The sequence below is a fragment of the Grammomys surdaster genome, unplaced genomic scaffold (assembly GCF_004785775.1).
Source record: "Grammomys surdaster isolate TR1022 unplaced genomic scaffold, NIH_TR_1.0 170, whole genome shotgun sequence".
Taxonomy (NCBI): Eukaryota; Metazoa; Chordata; class Mammalia; order Rodentia; family Muridae; genus Grammomys; species Grammomys surdaster.
The window spans coordinates 20,763,211-20,782,754 of NW_021604618.1; the positions used below are offsets into that span (position 1 = coordinate 20,763,211).

Below are 19,544 nucleotides of genomic sequence, written 5' to 3' on the forward strand. Positions count from 1 at the left end.
ATCCTCACTGTGCCAGCCTGCCCGTCTAGCTGTTCTCATCATCAGCATCCTCATCCTCACTGTGCCAGCCTGCCCGTCTAGTTGTTCCCATCATCGTCCTTATAGGCTTCAGTAGCTTTCCTGTCTTTAAAATCTGAACAAAAAACTCCCTCCCTTGATTTCAGATCATCTCCATCTCAACCACTCCCATCCTGCACACCTCTGCCATGTTGCCTGTCTCCCTTCACATTCAACCCTGAAGGAGCTCTGGGTTTCCAGTGTCCACTTGCTCCCCTAGCTGACACTCCTCTGCATACTCTCTGTGATGCCCATAGCACTAATGGTCAAGGCCTGTGGGTCCCCATGGCCTCAGCGTGAATTCTGCTCTCATCCTTCACTCCCTGAGGGATCAAATGGCACAGGACCTTTCCTTTGTCTCCTTCATTGCCAGATCTCTCTTAGCTTGATCTCAAATCCATTTTCTCTTCCCCCTCCCATACTCCCTCTTTCTGTGGGAGTCCAACATTGGCTTAATCGTTATAATAATTTTCTTGTTTGTTTGAAATTCACAGTGCTGGGGATATAACCCAGGCCCTTACAAATGCAAGGCAAACACTTTATCACTGACCTACATCCCCAGCCCCGTTAGTTTTTATTTCTGCTTTCAAACTTTTCCATTCATTCCTTACTCAACAGCCAGAGGGATCTTTTAAAGTATATGTTGTATCTTATCGTTGCCCATCTTTAAATCCTGCCAAGTTCATTACATGGCTGACGTTTCTCAGTACACCTGTTTTCCTTGGTCACCCTTTGCACATATGGCCCAGGCTTACTGGCCCCCTTTTGGCCTTTGGGGGCACCCATCTCTGCCCAGGATCAGCGTATTCACCTAAGCATTCCCCAGTGACCACGTCTGAGCATGTTCCCTTATGCCTCACACACATTAAATGATCAAAGTACTCACTTTGTAAGAGTCCTTGTCGGGCATAGGTGGGAGAGGAGATCCTTGGTCCCATGAAGGCTGGACACCGAGTGTGGGGGAATTCAAGGGTGGGGAGGTGGGAGTGGGGGGTAGGTGGGGGCACATCCTCATAGAAACAGGAGAAGGGGGGATGGGATAGGGGGTTCCTGGCAGGGGGGAGGGGGAGGAGGGAATGGAGTAAGAGGATAACATCTGAAATGTAAATATAATAGCCAATAAAAAAAAAAAAAGAAAATGCCTTACCAACATGCCCAGAAGCCAATCTAATGGAGGCAATTCTTGAATTGAGGGTTCCTCCTATTAGGTGTGTCAAGTTAACAACTAAAACTAACTACAATAGTGCCTTTAAAAAAAATAAGAGAAGGGACTGGGGAGATGACTCAGTGGTTAAGAGCATTGACAGTGTACTCACATGCATAAAATAAATAAATAAATCTTTAAAAAAAAAAAAGTCCTGTTGAGGCAGGAGCAAGCTTCTTTTAAGTAATAAAAAATAAAAACAAACAAACAAACAAACAAAAACAACTTGCTCATTGTGACAACTGTAAACTGCTCATACATATTTTTAGTGAGATCAGGCTGGGTCAATTCTGTTCAGATTTCAATCTAAATACAAGATGAGAACATCCAATATCTGAAATATGAATTCTAAAATACTCCCCAAAGAAAGTTTTAAAAATATACAACTGTTTCAAAATCTAAAACCTCTACAATGTGAAACACACCCCAGGCATTTCAGGCAGGGTCTGGTTGACCTGTGTCCCCTGCTCATGAGGCCTCCTTCCTTACCTGTTCAGGCAGCTTCTCAATTCGTCCCCTCCCTCCCTCCCTCCTTCCCTCCCTCAGCCCTGTTTCCTTTGTCTCTCCCCATCCTTTGCCTCTGCTCATCTGCCCTCTCAGCAAGTGCTGGATGGGGCAGGTCTGTCAAGAGTCACCTCCAGCCCCCAGGCCAGCACTTAGCACATTGTTAACCATAACATTCTAAGGAGTAGAAGCCCACTGGGTGTTTTTCTTCAATCCTTTGATACCTTTGACAGGGAAATGCATTTCTTTCTGACATTTCCCTTTTAAACCATGCTTTTGGAAACATGACATAACACCCCTGTAAACCATGAGTATTTTCAAAACATGGGAATAGAACTTTTCAACTAAGGTGATCCTTGACACCCTCATTAAGACTGTTTTTTTTTTGGGGGGGGAGGGGGGATGGAGAAGCTGGTGCAGTGCTTATGAGTTTGATTCACAGCTTACAGCTGCCTGTAACTCCAGTTCCAGGGCATCTGATGTCTTCTTCTGACTCCACAGGCGCCAGGCACACACCATGTGTGCACAGATAGATGCAGGCAGAGCACCCATACACGTGATATAATAGCTGATCCTTCAATTGGCTGGGATGGCGTCAAGCAGCTCCAACTTAGTGTGCAGGGACAGGTGGGGAGGAAAAAACACTATAGAGATGTGTTCTTTTCTCTTTTAGGTGAGAGAGCCTCCTGAAATCAATTTAGTTTTGTACCCCCAGGGCCTAGCTGGTGAAGAAGTGTACGTGCAGGTGGAACTGAGGGTTAAATGCCCACCGACATACCCAGACGTGTGAGTACCTTCCTAAGAAGCTTCGGTGTCATTTTGCTCTTCTGTTTTGACAGCATAGAAACATTACAGTTGGGGTATTTCCTCTTCCCTTCCTCTGCCATGTAAGATTTCATTTCCCATCACCTGTATCTCAGTAACACTACCTCAGCCCTAGACTGTTTATAAAGCTGCCTTTAAGTCTGTGTATAGTTGTGGAGCACTCGCTACCGATGCAAATATTCACTCATTGACCACCTGTTTGCTTTTCCCACTTTCATGTTTATTTAATTCTTTGTAATCTCGAGAGAAGGGAGATCTATATGTATAGGATAAATCTGTGGCGAGCATTTCAAGTGCTTCCTTTATAGCCGTTGGGAATGAAATGACCTTTGTCCTGCCAGGCCTCTTACTGCCTGGAATAAAGAAAGGAATGGAGCTACCGGTTTTCTGAGTGGAACAGCATAATCCTGACCAGGTGGTACAGGGTTGTCCCCTGTGCTCCAGGGCTGTCCCCAGTACTGCAGACCTTGAACATTGAGCCCCTCCCCACTAATAGCAGGAGTATTCTCCAGTGGGAGAGACAAACCAAAACTACACATAGTTGTAAGTACTCAAGAAGGTGACATCACCACTGGTTATGAAGCTGGGACAAAAGCATGAGCCATCAGGACGCAACAGGCTCTTCTATAAGCATCCCCAGGGCCTCCAATTGCCTGGGATGGTGTCAGGAAGTTCTAACTTAATGTGCAGGGACAGGTGACAGGTCGTGGGGAGAGTGGCAAATAGAAGTGCTGCTTTCCTCAGTGGGTGGTACATGAATGGAGGCTGTGAATTTAAGAAATGTCAAAGAGTCTCATCATAGGTTAAGTCTGAGCTTCCTGAAGTCAGTAACTCCTGTGCTTCCAACAGGGTTGAGAGAGCATGCATAGTAGCTTGTGGGAGGCTTACTCATGAGAAACATAATTAAGTTTATGAAATAAAATTAAGGCAGTGGCTCTCTGGCTTTTGTTTTGTGCTTCATGGTGTGGTTTGTATGGTGTCTTTGCTGGCACTGTGTTAGTGCAGATGGCTTAGATCAGGCTCACTTTCTCAAGAATGTTATTGCTTAAATGTCAGGTACAAGCCCCCATGCTCTTGACTTATAAATTGTGGTTGTAAACTTGGGCATTCCCACAACCTCCTTAGATTTGATAATTTGCTAGAATGACTCACAGAACTCAGGGCAAGTAATTTGCTGGTTTGTTGTAAAGGATTTGATCTAAAATAGCCAAAGAAGTCTGCATAGCCAAAACATAAGGAGGAGCATGGATCTGCATGTCCTCTCCAGGCCACCATCCTCAGCACCTCCACATGCTCCGCAGCTCACAGGACCCTTGAACCTGCTGTTCGGGGGTTTGGGGGAGGTTTTGCTCTCTAGGCATGACTGGACAGTAATTAAGTCATTGACCATTGGTGACTGAGCTAAGTCTCCAGCACCAGCCTCCTCCTTAGGGGTCTGGTGTATGGTTGGAACGTCTCAGCCCATAGTCAAGGCTGGAGCTATCTGACCACCTTCATCCTCACACTGTGCTTGTGCCCAAGCAAGCGTTAACCTTTCATCATAAACTCTGGTCTGGTTGAAAGGGTTTGTGATGAAGAACGTAAGATGCTCTCCTGAGCTCTGCCACTCAGGAATTTCCAAGGGCAATGGGGCCTCTGAGCCAGAAACTGTGGCCAAAGATCACAGGTAACATATTCTTTATTGTACCATGAACTCAAGCACTCAAATGTTTGTTCTTGAAAAGTCAACATGAAAAGCTCAGATATGTGAGTACTGAAATACTAATTATAGCATAATTTCTGAATGTAAATAGACTAGAGCCAGGTAGCAGGCCCATGCCTATGAGCCCAGAATTTGAAAGGTTAAGTTAGGAAGATTGTGAATTTGAGACCACAAAAGAGAGCACTGGAGCACACTTTCTTGCCTCAGAGCTTCTGATGGGTTAGCAAGTCAGGATTGTGACTCAACTTTCCATTATGCACAGAACAGCTCAACTAACCTGCCTGGGTTGTGATAACCCAAAATCTCCAGATTGTGATAAATGTTGCCTGGGAAACTAAAACCCTTCTGGTTGAAAAGCTACCAACTTCAAAGAACTAATCAGATAGATTGTATGTCCATTTGATACAAACATGGAATGACGTTTTAAACAACATAGAAATGCTTAAAACTTAGAAAGTTTAAAAGTAATCTCATCAACCACACAAAATTATCATATCAAGGACATAAAACATTACTATGATGCATGACAAGTTTTGTTCTGTTAATATTGCTTTATGGATTTTTTTTTATTTTTGAGACAGGGCCTCATTGTGTAGCCCTGGCTGGCCTGGATGCAACATGCTGACTACACTGGCCTCAAATTCACTGAGATCCACCCACCTCTGCCTGCAACTAAAGGTGTGCATCACCACACCTAGCCAAAAAGGAGAGGCTAGAGAAATGTCTCAATAGTTAAGCACACTGGCTGTTCTTCCAGAGGACCCAGGTTCAAATCCCAACACCTACATGATGGCTCATAACTATCAGTAACTCTAGTCTTAAGAGATCTGACACTCTCTTCTGGCTTTCATGGATACTGTGGTATACAGACATAAATGTCAGTAAAACAACCATCCATACACATAGCATAAAAATAGATAATTTTTTTAAATTATGTAAGTGCTAGAGGGATAAATCAGTAAAGTGCTTGATGTATAAGCACAAGAACCTGAGAACTTGCTTCCAGTACATAAATAAAAAGCTGAGCGTGCATGCTGGGGTGCATGCTATTCCCAGTGCTGGTGATCCCTGGAGCTTGCTGCCAATGCTGGGGCTCATGCTGGGACTCACCTAGTGAGTGAGTCCCGGGTCCCAGTGATAGAGACTCTCTGAAAAACAAGATGGACAGCTTCTAGGAAGCAGTACCTGATGTCGACCTCTGTCCCTTACATGCACCAGCACACGTGCACACATTCCCCTGCACATGCACATTTGCACAAAGACACACGCAGAAACAATTGTGTAAGGCTTGATTCTAGGGACTACTCCAGTCATGTTTAAATAATGTGATATAGGAGAACACTTATGCACAGTGGTCCTTGATCCCTCTGTGTGAGAGAATCCTGGGTATGGTAGGCCATCTGTGGACTCAAGACATATTGGCATTACTAAGTTTTTTTAAAAATACAAATTTATATCTCCCAGATTTCATCTGTTCAGGAAGATCCTGTAGCATCCTGTTCTACAGGGTGGAAATGAAGCCTTGAGCATGCACAATAGGTGAACACTCAGGAAGGCTTCACCAAGGTAAAATGCCAGGAATCACTTAGAAATGCTTAAAAGGAAGTGATGAATCACCTCCTCATCAGGAAAATTACATAAATTCTGTTTAATCCCAGAGAGCTATTAATGGATGTTTATTGGTTAGGAATAAAAGGAAGCCCTGAGGCTGACTGTGTAATATCCTTGAGTGTAAAGTGTTTTCTTAGATGAACTCTGAGGGATGAAGCAGCATGCAAACCATGATGCACTTGACTAGTGTTCAGGAGACGCATGTGCTCACACACACAGACACACATACCAGCAGCAGCAGCAGCATGCCCTCCTTGTTTATGAACTGAATGAGTGACAGGTGTGGACCATTGTGAGAATCGAGGATGGGTCATGACGTCTGCACTGATCTTGCATTTTTGTGCTTCTTCCTGCTGGAGCCCAAGGATGTGCAGAGAATTACCATACAGAGGCACACAGTCAAGTCACCAGTCAGACAAGGAGCAGAAGGAGCAGGAAGAACTGCTGTGGAGGACATCAGAGGCATCCATGGAAGTGAATAGTGTTGGGACATTTTAACCCTTGTTAAATGAGTATTAGAGCAGATGAGTTGTGAGTCAAGCCTAGTTAGGGGGATGGAGGTTTGTCTGTTTGGGCCTGCCCACTTCTCTATAGGTACAGGCTTCTCCATGCTCAACACTTTATCAGCTGGAATTGTTGGGATTGTAGTTGAAGACCTGAGATTAAAGGGATACACGGCTGGTCACACAGCGAGGTTCAGCTAGGAGGTCTGTATATTGAATCCCCAGATACTCAGGCTTGCTGGGATCAGCCTAGCAGATCTTAAAACAAGCTACAGACTCTTCCTTCTCAAGTAACTTCTTTCTGTATGTGTCTGTTTGGTTTTGTTTTTGTTTTTTTTAGAGTGCCTGAAATAGAGTTAAAAAATGCTAAAGGCCTGTCGAATGAAAGTGTTAATTTGTTAAAGTCACACCTGGAAGAACTGGCCAAAAAGCAGTGTGGAGAGGTAAGGATTACTAAGCTGGAGCTTTGGAAACAATTCAGAAAGATCCTACTCGCCCTCACTCGCCCTCTACCCAGCCTGCCCCAGTAATAACATTTACAACACTGAGTACATGATTACAGCCTCCATCCTGACAGTGATGCAGTCAAGGTGTTGGCTAATTCCATCCCATAAAGATCTGGTACAATGTCCTTCTTGGCCTCTTCTCCGTTTCCTCCACTCTCTCCTTCATACCTGGCAACCACTAGTCCGTCCTCCATTTCTGTAATTTCATTTTGAAGATGTTTCATACAGTATGCAACCTTTTGAGATTGTTTTTTTTTTTCCAGGTGTACTGTTCTCTGAAAAGTTTCTCAAGTGGTTAGATGTAACAATAATTGTTACATTTTATTGCTGAGTAGTATTCCACCTCGATGTTCCTTTAGCCATTTAGAAGATGAAATACATTGAGTTTTCCAGCTTTTAGCTATTATAAATAAAGTTGCTATAAATGTTCACACACATGCTTTTCAAGCTAGAGTGATAAGTAAAAGGGGTATACCATCCTACAGAGTAGCACAGCTTAGTCACACAGCTGATTCCCTTTGTGATTTCCCACCAGCCAGGGAGCTACAGCTGCCTCCTGCACCCAGCATCTCAGCTGTCATCCTCCGGGAGTTAGGCCAGAAGGTCAAAGTGTAATGCAATGTTGTTCATCCTTACATAGGAAGGAAATTCTGGCATTCGCCACAACATGGTGCAACTTTAAAGAAGTCGGAATAAGTAAATGAGCTGGCTGTAGTAAGACAAGTACTCCATGACTATTCCAGATACTCTGAAGTCAAACTCACAGGACAGAGAGAACTGTGGTTGCCAGGGCTAGGAGAGCAAGGAATGGCAAATTTGATGGGAGAGGTTTCAAACTGGAAAGTCTTGGAAACGGGTGGCAGTGATGCATGACAACCATGGCTGCCCAGCAGTATTACTGTGTGTTTAAATAGTAGACCGTGTGCTATGGGAGTCTTCCCCACAAATTAAAAAAACAAAATCCTTACCTGAGCCATCCTCATGGCATGAGATTTGAGGGGCATAAAGTGTGGGACTGTGCTGTGCAGACCCAGCTTGGCTGTCAGAAGTTTGCTTTCACAGCTCTCAAGTCCTGGCAATTAGAAATACAATTCTCAAGAATTCATTTTTGTTTTCCAGTAAAATGGAGTATAATTAAAATGTTAGCACTAGCTGAGGGGCTTGCTGTGATAGGGTCTTCCCTGATAGCCACCTGTTAAAGTAATGAACTTCATTCTTTACAAGGAAGCAGCACCAAAAACAATGCTTGGGAACATTCACATTTGCCTTGGAGTGATGTTTTGAGTGTGGGGCTGGGGGACAGAGTCTCACAATATATCTCTGGTTGGTCTGAATCAAAGGTATGTGCCCACATGCTCAACACTCCTCTGAAAGATTTTTGATCTGCATTAGTAGTTGGTTAGTTGGTTGGTTGGTTTTGGGTTTTTTTGAGACACAGTCTCACTATGTAGCCCTGACTGTCCTGGAGCTCACATAGAGACTAGGCTGGCCTCAAATTCTCAGAGATCTGCCTGTCTCTGCCTCCTGAGTACTGGGAAAAATCAAGGTGTGCACTCCTACCTCCCAAGTACTGGGATTCGTCAAGGTGTGCACTATCATACCTGGCTATGTATTAGCAGATCTTTATTAGTTGTGGAAAGTAACCTAAAATGTACCAAAGATTCTATCTTTTTTTTTAATTAGTAAAATCAAACTCATGGTTCTTCCCTGAATCAGTCAGTGGGTATTTACCACCCGAACATCTTATGCTGGGGAAACTATAGTGTTCAGACCATTTAGCCTGAGTGTGAGGGGCACAGACAAAGCAGTCTAAGACCATGGCAGACTGGAGACACTAATGCTCTGGAGAATTATGGTGAAGGTCCAGACTGGAAGGAGGGCAGGAGAAGCCTTTGAGCAGTATCTGAAGCAAGTCCTGAATGGGCAGGAGAGGAGTAGTCAGTAAGACTCACTTTGGAATATGGTTGCTTTTATCCGGTCCAATAATTGTATCAGACTTCACTCGTTCAGAAAATGTTAGTAAGTTAAATTAATGAGAACAAAACTTTTGACAGCTGTGATCTTGCCCATTTCTGGTTTAGAAATGGTCTCTTGAGGTGGTGGAAATGTTTTACTTTTTCTAACATCCCTTAGTCTTTTTCTTAGCCCTTCTTAGACTCTAGACTGGCATTACACAACTCTAGGTCAAGATAGATTTGGTAAACATCACCACTTCTGGTATAATATAAAGTGTATCGTCTCTATTGAGTGAAGGCTGCTCTTAGCACATACTCTAGAAAGGTGGACTGTGAACAGACTCACAGCTTCTCGAGGGAAGTGTCATCAATACTCAGCCCCCTTTAGAAGCAGCATAAAGAAGTAAGATGGTTTAAGTGCTCTCTGGTAATTGTGGGGGAAGGAACCTCAATCCACGTTTTTCACTGACAGGAGCAGCTTGGCCACAGTACCCTGGGCTGGGTGCCAGTCAGTGTGTTCTCAGAACCCCTGAATTATTGATTTCCACCCCAGCTGTGGCTTCTGGCTTAGACTCAAGGCCAGAAAGGTGACTTTCTCTGTTCCCCTATGGATGTTTGAGGTGGCCTTTCCTTCCTGGCTCTGTCTGGCTGATTCCTTAGGTATTGACCAGCCTCTTGCTTGTTCATTGCCAGAAGGGAGGAAAGGAGAGCTCTGCAGACTTGCTTCTGGGCCTCTGATCAGTGCGCTGCATGCACAGGTGACAGCACTGAAGCTCATGGGACCATTCTGTCCAACTGTCAAGTAAACAGGCTCTCTACTTGGGGAGGTAGCTGTTCCCTCTCTGCAGTCTTAGTTTTCAGCTTTATTTTTACAGATGATTAATATGTTAGGAAGATGGCAGTACATTTGAGTAGGTCTTCCCCCTCCCCCCCCACACACACACACACAAGAAGAGACGCTTTTTGTTTATCTCAGCAGCAATTCATCTTGATCACAGACGCAGTGAGCCCTTTAAATGCTTTTCCTGCTGTGACTGTGTCATATGCCTTATTCCAAACACGTCAGAGCAAAGGGCAGGTGAGTCTGGCTGTCTGCTCATTGTGTTGCAAAGTGGCAGCCCCTCTCCAGGCCCCGTCCCTTGCCATCAACTGATCATTTGTGGTTGTTTTGTTTACATGTGTAGGTGATGATATTTGAACTGGCACACCACGTGCAGTCGTTTCTCAGCGAGCATAACAAGCCCCCTCCAAAGTCTTTCCATGAAGAAATGCTGGAGAGGCAGGCTCAGGAGAAGCAGCAGAGGTTGCTGGAGGCCAGGCGGAAGGAGGAGCAGGAGGTGAGAACCAGCTGTTGGTGCAGACCCAGCCTGGGGGCCTCCATGTACCTATTCCATCTCTGACTATGAATATGTCTGTGAGTTTTGCTCAGCATTTGATTCAAGAAGTGTGCACCCATGTGAGAGAGGTCACTGCAGGTCACTGAGAAGCCCTGCCCAGCCCCCTCCCTGCAGCCTTCACTGGCTTGGAGCCCTTCTCCAAGTGGCTCGTATGATTGGGCTTCCTGTGTCTCTAAGCCTGCCAACCTGTACAGGAGTTCACTGAATCTGGAGGCTCTTTTCCTCTTGACTGAAAGATGTGGCTAATGCCCAGTGAGTAGAAGAGCCAGGGGTTAAACTTACTTTCATGGTCACTAAATATCTCTATTCTTCCATTAACTTATCCTGAGCAGGAACTGCTGCTGCCTGACTCTAACAGTCCTTTAAGATGTTTTATGCCCTGTGTTTCTTCTTGATTTTAATTTAAATTGTTTTCTTTTTAGCCCCTTGATCAACTTAGTAAGCTCTTATGTGGGTACAGGTTTTTAAAAAAGGAAGTATTTCCCTAACACGTTAAACAGCCATTCGTCATTCAGTGATCTACAGGATTCCTTTAAAATGGTAGTTCTCAAATTTTCTAATCCTGCAACCCTTTAATACAGTTCCTCATGTTTTGGTGACCTCCCCCAATCATAAAATTTTGTTGCAACTGCATAACTGTAATTTTGCAACTGTTATGAATCCTTAATGTGGATGTCTGATATGCAACACCCAAAGGAGTCGCGACCCACAGGTTAAGAACCACTGTTTTGAAATGTGTCTTAAGTGCTGACCTATGCTAGAATCTATTGGTAAACTTAAGTTCATGTTCTTGAGTTTTCACTTACTCTGAATTTTTTATCTCTGAATGTTAATATTTCACAGGCCATCCTACCCTTCCCCACCCCCTCATCTTCCATTATATTTTCAATCATTCTGTTGCCCTTCATTTTCTTCTCCAGCTTTCTCTCCTCTCCCTTTCTTATTTGTTGTCTTTTTCCCAAGGCAGGGTCTTACTGTGTATCCCAGTGTGGGTATCACAGACATGTGCCATGTACCTAGTGTCACAGGTGAACTATGGGGTTGTTCCTTCAGATTCAACAAAACGGATGAGCCTCCTGAGATTTTGACTGCTTAGAGAAAATTTGCATATTCTTTTGAGAAGAATTGGTATCCATACCAGACTTCCCATCTGGGACTAGGGTTATGTTTATCTCTTGGTATGGATGTCTGGTTTTCTTTCTTGCTGTAGATATTGCTACTCATACTTCAAGACTTGGATGTTCTCCCTCTTTAACATCCCCTGTGTTTCCTTGTAACATTTTATGCATACATGGCATACTTCAATCACATTCACCACCCTCTCTCATCTGTCTCTTTCTCCAGCCTCTGGCACCTTTCCTCTTTCCAAATAGCCCCTTTCTGCTGTTAGGTGCTTATGTCTGATTCTTGTTTCTGCCTCATTTCCTCCACCCTGTGCTATACTAACACTCTCTGTGTGTTTTCTATAGATTGTTCTCATGCTTAACAGGGCAAACATTCTCCATCCCTCATATTCCATTGAGATTGATCTTATCCATATTGCTTAGCTCCCATTAAACTTTGTCTAGTCACCGTTTAGAGTGCATGGTTCCTTATTATTAGACGTTAATGGGCCTTTAACTAACAGTCTTTTTTGGTGCACTGCTGTAGCTACCTGTAAATGTAGGTTATGTTTTTGTATTTTATTGCTATTTACATTTCTGATGACTTAATAGTGTTGATACAATTTAGAATTGTAGGGAACTAAGAACAATTGATGAAGATCAAAAACAAGTTTTAATACTTAAAGGGGTGATGGAAGAAGTCAGGTTAAGGTCATGGTGGGTTGATGTGATACCTGAGCCTTTGCCACCCTAGGCTCAGGCTCTGAGAACATCCGGCTTCCACCATATCTGTCCAGGCCCATGGCAGAGAATAGCCCCTGCACCCAGTTCCTCCACACAGGCAGATGGCAAAGCTAGAGGAGTGACAAGAAAGACAGACCTAGTACCTGCACAGGGAAGCCTGCTTCTCAGGGACCCTGGCAACAGATGAGTGTGGCTCCTCCAAGCTTTCATGTCTAGATCTCCGGAAAGCTATGTGAGTCCAAAATGGACCTGCTGGGTGCGATCCAGAGATTGATGTCTGACCTGGTCTGATTTTTTTCAGCAACGTGAAATCCTCCACGAGATTCAGAGAAGGAAAGAGGAGATCAAGGAAGAGAAGAAAAGGAAGGAAATGGCTAAGCAGGTGCCGTCCATTCTGTCCCAAAGGATCTGCGTTTCCTCTTGTAAAAGTCCTTATTTCCACTGGAGACACTTTTCCCTCTCATGTGCTAAAGCTAAAAGCACTAACCATTTATTTCGTTTTGGGGGTCTGTTTGTTTGTTATTTGTGGTAAAAGGGGCTTGAGACAGGATCTTCCTGTGTATCCTCTGATAGCTAACCGTATGCTCTTGGCAGTTCTGCCTTAGCCTCCCTAGCTCTGAGAGCATGGACGCAAGCACTGTGCTCCACTTATTGTGTGTTTTTAGATTTCCAAAACAGGTGACAAAATTCAGCATTGTATATTGTCTGTAAATAATTTTGGTTTATATAATTACAGTAATTTATCAAATGAGTCCAAAGGCAGGAGATTGAAAATTTAATTAGCTTAGAATAGAACTTTTATTAAACAAACAAACAAAACAGTTTGTTCTTACTGAAGAGCAAATGGAAACCTTACATACCTTCCTAAAACTCAATTTGGTGATAGAAAGAATGATTCACCAGCAAATTAAAGAAGAACAAACAACTGGGGCGTTCCTCACTGTTTTCTGGACATTGCTGGCAGGGTCCCATGTGTTACTGCAGGAAACAGTACCCAACCAAAGCTTTCATTTTTCTGCCGTCCTGCTGTAACCTTAGAGATGACACTCTTCTGTGGCTGTCTTTCCTCATCTTAAAACAAAAGGATTGTAGTGCCAGTCTGCCCTGGATAAAGCTGAATCCAAATCTAGTACTTCTGCTGCCTCCAGCCTCCCATCCTACCTCTGTGCTGCCTCCTGTCAGCCGCTCTTCTTCTCAGCCACCCAGCCTCGAATCTTCTCCTCTAGCTCTGTCTTGTTAATTTCCTGTGCAGATTCTAAGCTCTCACATATAAAAGTCTCATGCTCTTAGAGCTGTGACGTGGACTTCACTTGCTGACCTGTGGTTGGCTTGGGTTGGGCACTCTGTTGGATGTATACACTGCTTTTGAGTGCGCATGTGAAGGCTGAGGTCGACTGCCTCAATGGTTTGCCACCACTTCTATTTTGAATTTGTAGTGTGGTTTTCATGCCTGCACGTCCATGTACCACAAGTGTGCATGCAGGGCCTGAGGAGGCGGGAAGAGGGCATCAGATCCCCTGGGATTAGAGTTACAGACAGTTGTGAGTTGCCATGTGGGTGCTGGGAATCTAACCCAGGTCCTCTGAAAGAGCAGCCAATGCTCTTAACGCTGAGCTATATCTTTCTGGCCCCTTCCACTTTATTTTTTGAGACAGAGACTCTTACTGTGCAGAGTCTAGACTGGCTGGCCAGTGAGCCTCCAGGATCATCATCGTGTTTCTGCCTCCTTGGTGACACACACATCTTTTTTTTGTTGTTTTTTGTTTTTTGAATGTAGGGAATCAAAATTCAGCTCCTTGTGCTTGCTTGTACAGCCATCCCCCTGGTGCACATTACACCTTTTAAGTTGAGTCTAATTGTTACACTGTAAGCTGTGATAGTTAGCTATTATTGTCAACTCAACACAACTTGGAATCACTGGGGAAAACTTCTTATGAAAGATTGTTTACATTAATTTTGGTGTGTGGTGTATCTATTGTCCTGATTGCCAAATGACATGGGAAGGCCCAGCCCACTGTGAGAGGCATCATTCCCTAGTTTGGCGCCCTGGACTGTGTAAGAGTAGGAGTCATAGCTGAGTATGAGGCATGCTTACATCCATTCTCTGCTCCTGACTGGATGCTCTCCTCCCACTGTGGCTTACCCACAGCGGTGGGCTATGAACTTCCCCCCTAAGCTGCTTCTTGATCCAGTATTTTTTTCACATCAGAAGAAACGACACTAAAACATCCTGATCAAATACAATGCTTATTCTGTGCTGAGTGGGTGATTCCAACTACGCTCGTCATCTGCTTGTATGAACAGCTAATGTGGCTTTTATTCTCCCTCTTCTAGGAGCGTTTGGAAATTACTAGCTTGACAAACCAGGACTATGCTTCTAAGAGAGACCCAGCAGGACACAGGGCAGCCACCATTCTCCATGGAAGTTCTCCCGACTTTGTAGGAAATGGTAAAGCCCGGACACTCTCCTCAGGAAGGTCCAGGTGAGTCCCTCAGCCTTCTCATGTGCAGGGTGGAAGATGGGGAAGGATAAAGATGACCCACATGCAGTGAGTGGAAGATGGGGAAGAATAAAGATGACCTCTATGCGTGAGTAGCAGGGATGTCAGATAGAATCTTAACCAACTCCTCGATCTATTAGCTAGCTAGATATGAAACCAAGTTTTTATTTAACACTTTCTGAGTAACGTCTCGTACTTGCTTTGTGGTGCTGGAGTTTGAACCCAGGGCCTCACACATGCTGGCTAAACTCTGCCTCAGAGCTACATCCCAGCTGCTCTCTGTTTCATTTGATTTTTGAGGCAAAAAATCTTACTTACAGCCCAGACTGACCTCGAACTTGTGATCCTCTCGGCTTCAGCCTCCCACACACAAGATGGATTAACAGGCATGCATCATCATGCTTGTCTCCAAGTACCTAATGATGCCAGTCACAATCTGTAATGCAGCCTACAATACTGCACAATCTCACCTTCAGTACAATTTGATTTGATTCAATGATTTAAAATTTTTATCCATCTGAATCATCACCATCAACTCAAATTTCACTTTTCATACTGTGTGTGTAATTTTTTTTTTGGTGATGGTGAGTGGGAGGAACAGGGTTTCATATAATGTAGACTGACCTCAAGCCTGCTCTGCAGCCAAGCTTGCTCTGAAGCTCCTACCTCTGCCGTCTACATGCTGGCCTGGTTTATTGGGTCCTGGAAGTTGAATTCAGGGCTTTTGTATTCTAGGCAAGCACTCTATCAAGTGAGCTGCATGGCCTGCTATAGTTAGGTGCAAACGTAGACCAAGGTATGGGATTTTTCCAAAGAGGATACAGTATAAAATACCCACTCCAAAAGGAGAGAGCCAACCTGTTCACAGCAACCTGCTCACCCTCTGAGGTAGGCTCCTAGGTCCTGTGTCACCAGAGGTCACAGGAAGAACACTACTTTCTCCATATCTCTTCCTAATTAGAGATCTTCTCTAGCCATGTGCTTTGGCCTCCTGCAAACCAGAAAGGGATTTGAAGGCAGAAGCTATGACTCTAGAGGTTATTAAATATGATAGATTCTTCAGCTCATTTTTAATTAAAGTTTTATTTATTGTTATTGGGAATGTGTATACGTGTGTGTGTGTGTGTGTGTGTGTGTGTGCACGCGCACAGTGGGACACATGGGGAAGTCAGAGGACCACTTCCTAAGTGTCAGTACTGTCCTCCTATGAGTCCCACGTCCCCATTTCATGTAGGCCTCTGGTGAATTAACATATGACAGTGGGACTTGTGCAGCACAGCAACCTGCTCACCTCACAGCCAGGCCGCAGAAGGAAGGACGGAGGGCTTGAGGGCCAGCTAGGCCCTGCCTTAGCTCATGGGCCTTCCTGTGCATTCCAGTTGCAAACTGTAGTGGCCCCACTCTTGGCCTTGGTGGCAACAGGTCTTGGATAGCCGTGAACGCTGACACTGGTGCCTGATACATTGCCACTTATTGTCTTGCCACTTGAACCCTATTTAAATTTTTGTATTTGTAATTTTTCACTTTAAACATTAAAAAAAAAATTTAGTTTATTTGTCATATGTGAGGGCCACAGCACACGTGTAGGGGTCAGAGGGCTCTGTGCAATGACTGCTCCTTTCACCTTTCTGTGGGTTCTAGAGACGGAACTCAGCTCATCAGGCTGTGAGGCTCAGCCTTTACCTGCTGAGTCAACTAGCGTGTGTGTGTGCGTGTGTGCGTGTGTGCGTGTGTGCGTGTGTGTGTGTGTGTGTGTGTGTTGTAGAGTTAAGAGAACAACCTGTGACAGTCAGTTACAGTTCATATCTCTTTCTACCATGAAGATATGCAGGTTGAACTGAAGTTGTCAGGCACGGTGACAAATGTCTTTACCTACTGAGCCGTCTTAATGGATCTGGATATTATTTTTTCTTTCCAGTTATTAAGAATTTACATTCCTAATTTACTCTCTAAAATCAAGTTATATCAAGTTCTCTGTCTTTGCAAGACCTAATTTTTTGTTTGTTTGTTTGTTTGTTTTGTTTGGTATCACCTTCATCTTATTAGGCTCAACACTGCCTTAGCTACGCTGCCAGCTTGCTAACACAAGTGATGTCTCCCCAAACTCATGAGCTGTTCATAACCAGAAAAGACCCTACACTGATGCCACTGGCCTTACAGTATCTTCAAGAGTTCAGAAGCTGCTGCTCTTGTGAGCAGAGTAGGTCCTAAGAGGTGGTTTTAGCCCCACTTCTTGATGCATCCCCAATAAATAGTAAGGCATTGCCAACTGGCTTTTTCCACTCTATTCCTTTCTTTAAACCCTGTTTATTGGTGATGTACTGTTGAGCCTCCATAATTGTTTTCAATGACAGTCTGTGCTGGCCAGCATGTGCCACACTTACCATGGCCAGCATGTGACACACTTACCATTTTATAGACACTTTCACTTTTAAAACCATCTCCACTTTTTAGTCCTAGTCACCCTCTTCTTACAGCACTTTCAGTTTATGTGTGTGTGTTTTCTGTTTACCCGTGTGTTGGCTTATTTGTTGCAGTGCTAGGGATGGAACGCAGAGCCTTGCACCCTGGGCAAGTGCTCGGCCATTAGCTATGTCCCCAGCTCTAACCCTAGTAACAGTTGTAATCAGGTGCTCAGGTTTTTTTAGTTCCTTGAGAATTTCACACAGTGTGTTTTACCAGCCCCCCCCCCAATTCACCCCCATTTCCTCCTCCACCTCTGTGTCCTTTTTTTTTTTAATCCATCAAGTCCAGTTTGTGCTGCGTATGTATCCTTAGCTGTGTGGCACTCCACTGGAGTGCGGCTGCTTAAGCCCTTGAAACTGACCTCCCTCTCCCGACTGCTGTCACTTGCCAGCAGCTTCTCAGCTAGGGTGGAACTCCATGGCACATCCCCTCTCCATGCTGGTGTTTGGTCTGGCTTGAGTTTTCATGGGGTTTGTGCATGTTGTTGCTGTCACAGTCATGTGACTTGATTTGTGCGGCTGTCCTGCTGTATCTGGATAATACTAAAGAATACTGTTTCCTTGTATTCATTCGCCACCTCTGATTCTTAAGAATGTGATATAGATGTCCATTTAGGGCTGAGCATCCGGTCTCTAATGCTCTGCACCTTGGTCAGTTGTGGATCTCTCTGTTAATCACCATCTATTGCAAAGAGAAGTTTCTCTGATGAGAGTTGAGAGATTTATTAATCTGGGTATAGCCATGTTGATAGGAGTTGGTTATTACAATGTTCATTTAGCAAAATCTTGGCTCAACAATGGTATGGTGTCATCTTGTGCAGTGGGGCTTAAATATAGTCAGAGTAGTTGGTTAGTCCCTGATGTCCATGCCACTATTACACCTTCCAGGGCTGACTTTAGTGTGGCTCATGGGGTTCACATCTGGGCAAGATCAGTGATGACCTTCCTCCTCTGATAGCATGCACAGCTCCTTCTAGCCAAGTTAGTGCCAACTTAATATCTCTGTGTTCTGTGACTCAAGTATGTGGCAATGAATATTTTAAAATACCTTCAAACCTGTCAACTGTAGGACATTGGGATGGGATGGACTAAGAGAACTGTGCAGCACCATTTGCTGGCTGGGGCAGAGCTTATACCAAGGGCTTCGAGATTTTTCATGCGAATCTAGCATATGGTTTTGAACCTTTGCTTGTGTCCTTTTCTCCACAAATCTCATTGTGCTCCTGTTTATACAAGAAGAAGCTTAAACAAAACTACAATGTACCGATTATGCCCCAGCATTTAGAATATGTGGGCATATGGGTAGCATAAGAGACCCCATGTGGAAAAGGTTGGAGAAGGCCACAAGTCACAGGATTGAAAGCAGAGACACTGGATTATAACTGAGAAATGTTCATATGTAGGAGAAAGTTGGAGATGTCCAAACAGGATGGGGAGCTAGTGAGGAGATGTGGGATGAAGGTTGGGTATGTAGGGCTAATGAAACACAGTAGGTGATCATGCCACCAACCAAAATCAAAGAACCACAGGAAAATAAAACTGAATTTGACAGTGGAGATGGAAGATGTTGGTTTCTTTGGCTGCAGTGGTATAAGAGTGAATGGTATGGAGGCTGGCATGAAGATACTGGGCAGTAGTTTGAATATGAAGAGCCAGAGTAAGTGTGGAGAGTGCAGCCTTCAAGGGCAGTGTGGGACGAGAGGAGCAGACTGAACATTAAGGACGGAAGGACTAGCCGATGGGCCAGGATCTCAGCCAGCAGGTCTGTAGGGAATAGAACTGAGGCATTGCCTACAGTCTGTCCTCAGTGTTGACTTAAAGACTGCTGCCAGTAAGACCATAGGGATATGAACTTCCTTCCCTCTGTGCTCCTTATTTTCAGCCAAAGGACAGGTCTCTTAGCTTATAGACCTTTAAAGATCTGCTGCAGGCTTCATCAGAGCGTTTCCAAGGAGTGTTCAAACACTAATGAGCCCTTTCCTTCACTGCTCACTGTACCCTGTCCCCAACTTGTTAATTACTTTGCATTCTAGTTTCCCCCAGCTTGTGCTCCCCATCCATGGCAGAGGAAAGAGAGGAGAGGGGAGAGGAAGACTGGGGAGGGATAGCAGAAAAAAGAAACAGAAAGCAGAGAGGTTAAGTATACAGGGACAATAATGGAGGGGAATGACAGGGCTGGTAGTTAGGAGGGATGGAGGGGCAAGAATTTCCTGTGCTGAACTGTAAGTTAAAGGAAAAACATTGTCTATCAAAGATCATAAGAGAATGAGTGACCATTCCCTGGCTGAGGCCCATACTGGAACAGTGAGAGCTCTGAGTGTTCTGCAGATGCATATGCGCATATGGAAATGGGAAGATATGGGAAGGATGAATGTAATCTGTACAGCCAGTCAAGCTTCCTGCTGTGATGGACAGCCAGCAGAACTTGCTGCTGTGATGGACAGCCAGTCAAGCTTCCTGCTGTGAT

General features: G+C 44.4%; 1 protein-coding gene across 4 annotated transcripts in view; it reads left to right on the forward strand.

The window, feature by feature from the left end:
* Eif2ak4 (eukaryotic translation initiation factor 2 alpha kinase 4) overlaps nucleotides 1–19,544 on the forward strand; it is an 83,489-nt gene that overhangs the window by 6,923 nt on the left and 57,022 nt on the right. The window contains exons 2-6 of one of the 4 annotated variants that reach the window (XM_028766827.1): nucleotides 2,439–2,551; nucleotides 6,747–6,849; nucleotides 10,052–10,204; nucleotides 12,413–12,493; nucleotides 14,446–14,594. In XM_028766827.1, the coding sequence (XP_028622660.1) occupies nucleotides 2,439–2,551; nucleotides 6,747–6,849; nucleotides 10,052–10,204; nucleotides 12,413–12,493; nucleotides 14,446–14,594 (599 nt within the window). Of the gene's footprint in view, nucleotides 1–2,438; nucleotides 2,552–6,514; nucleotides 6,611–6,746; nucleotides 6,850–10,051; nucleotides 10,205–12,412; nucleotides 12,494–14,445; nucleotides 14,595–19,544 lie in introns of those variants that run through there. The other 3 variants (XR_003711347.1, XM_028766828.1, XM_028766829.1) reach the window with 3 other exon arrangements.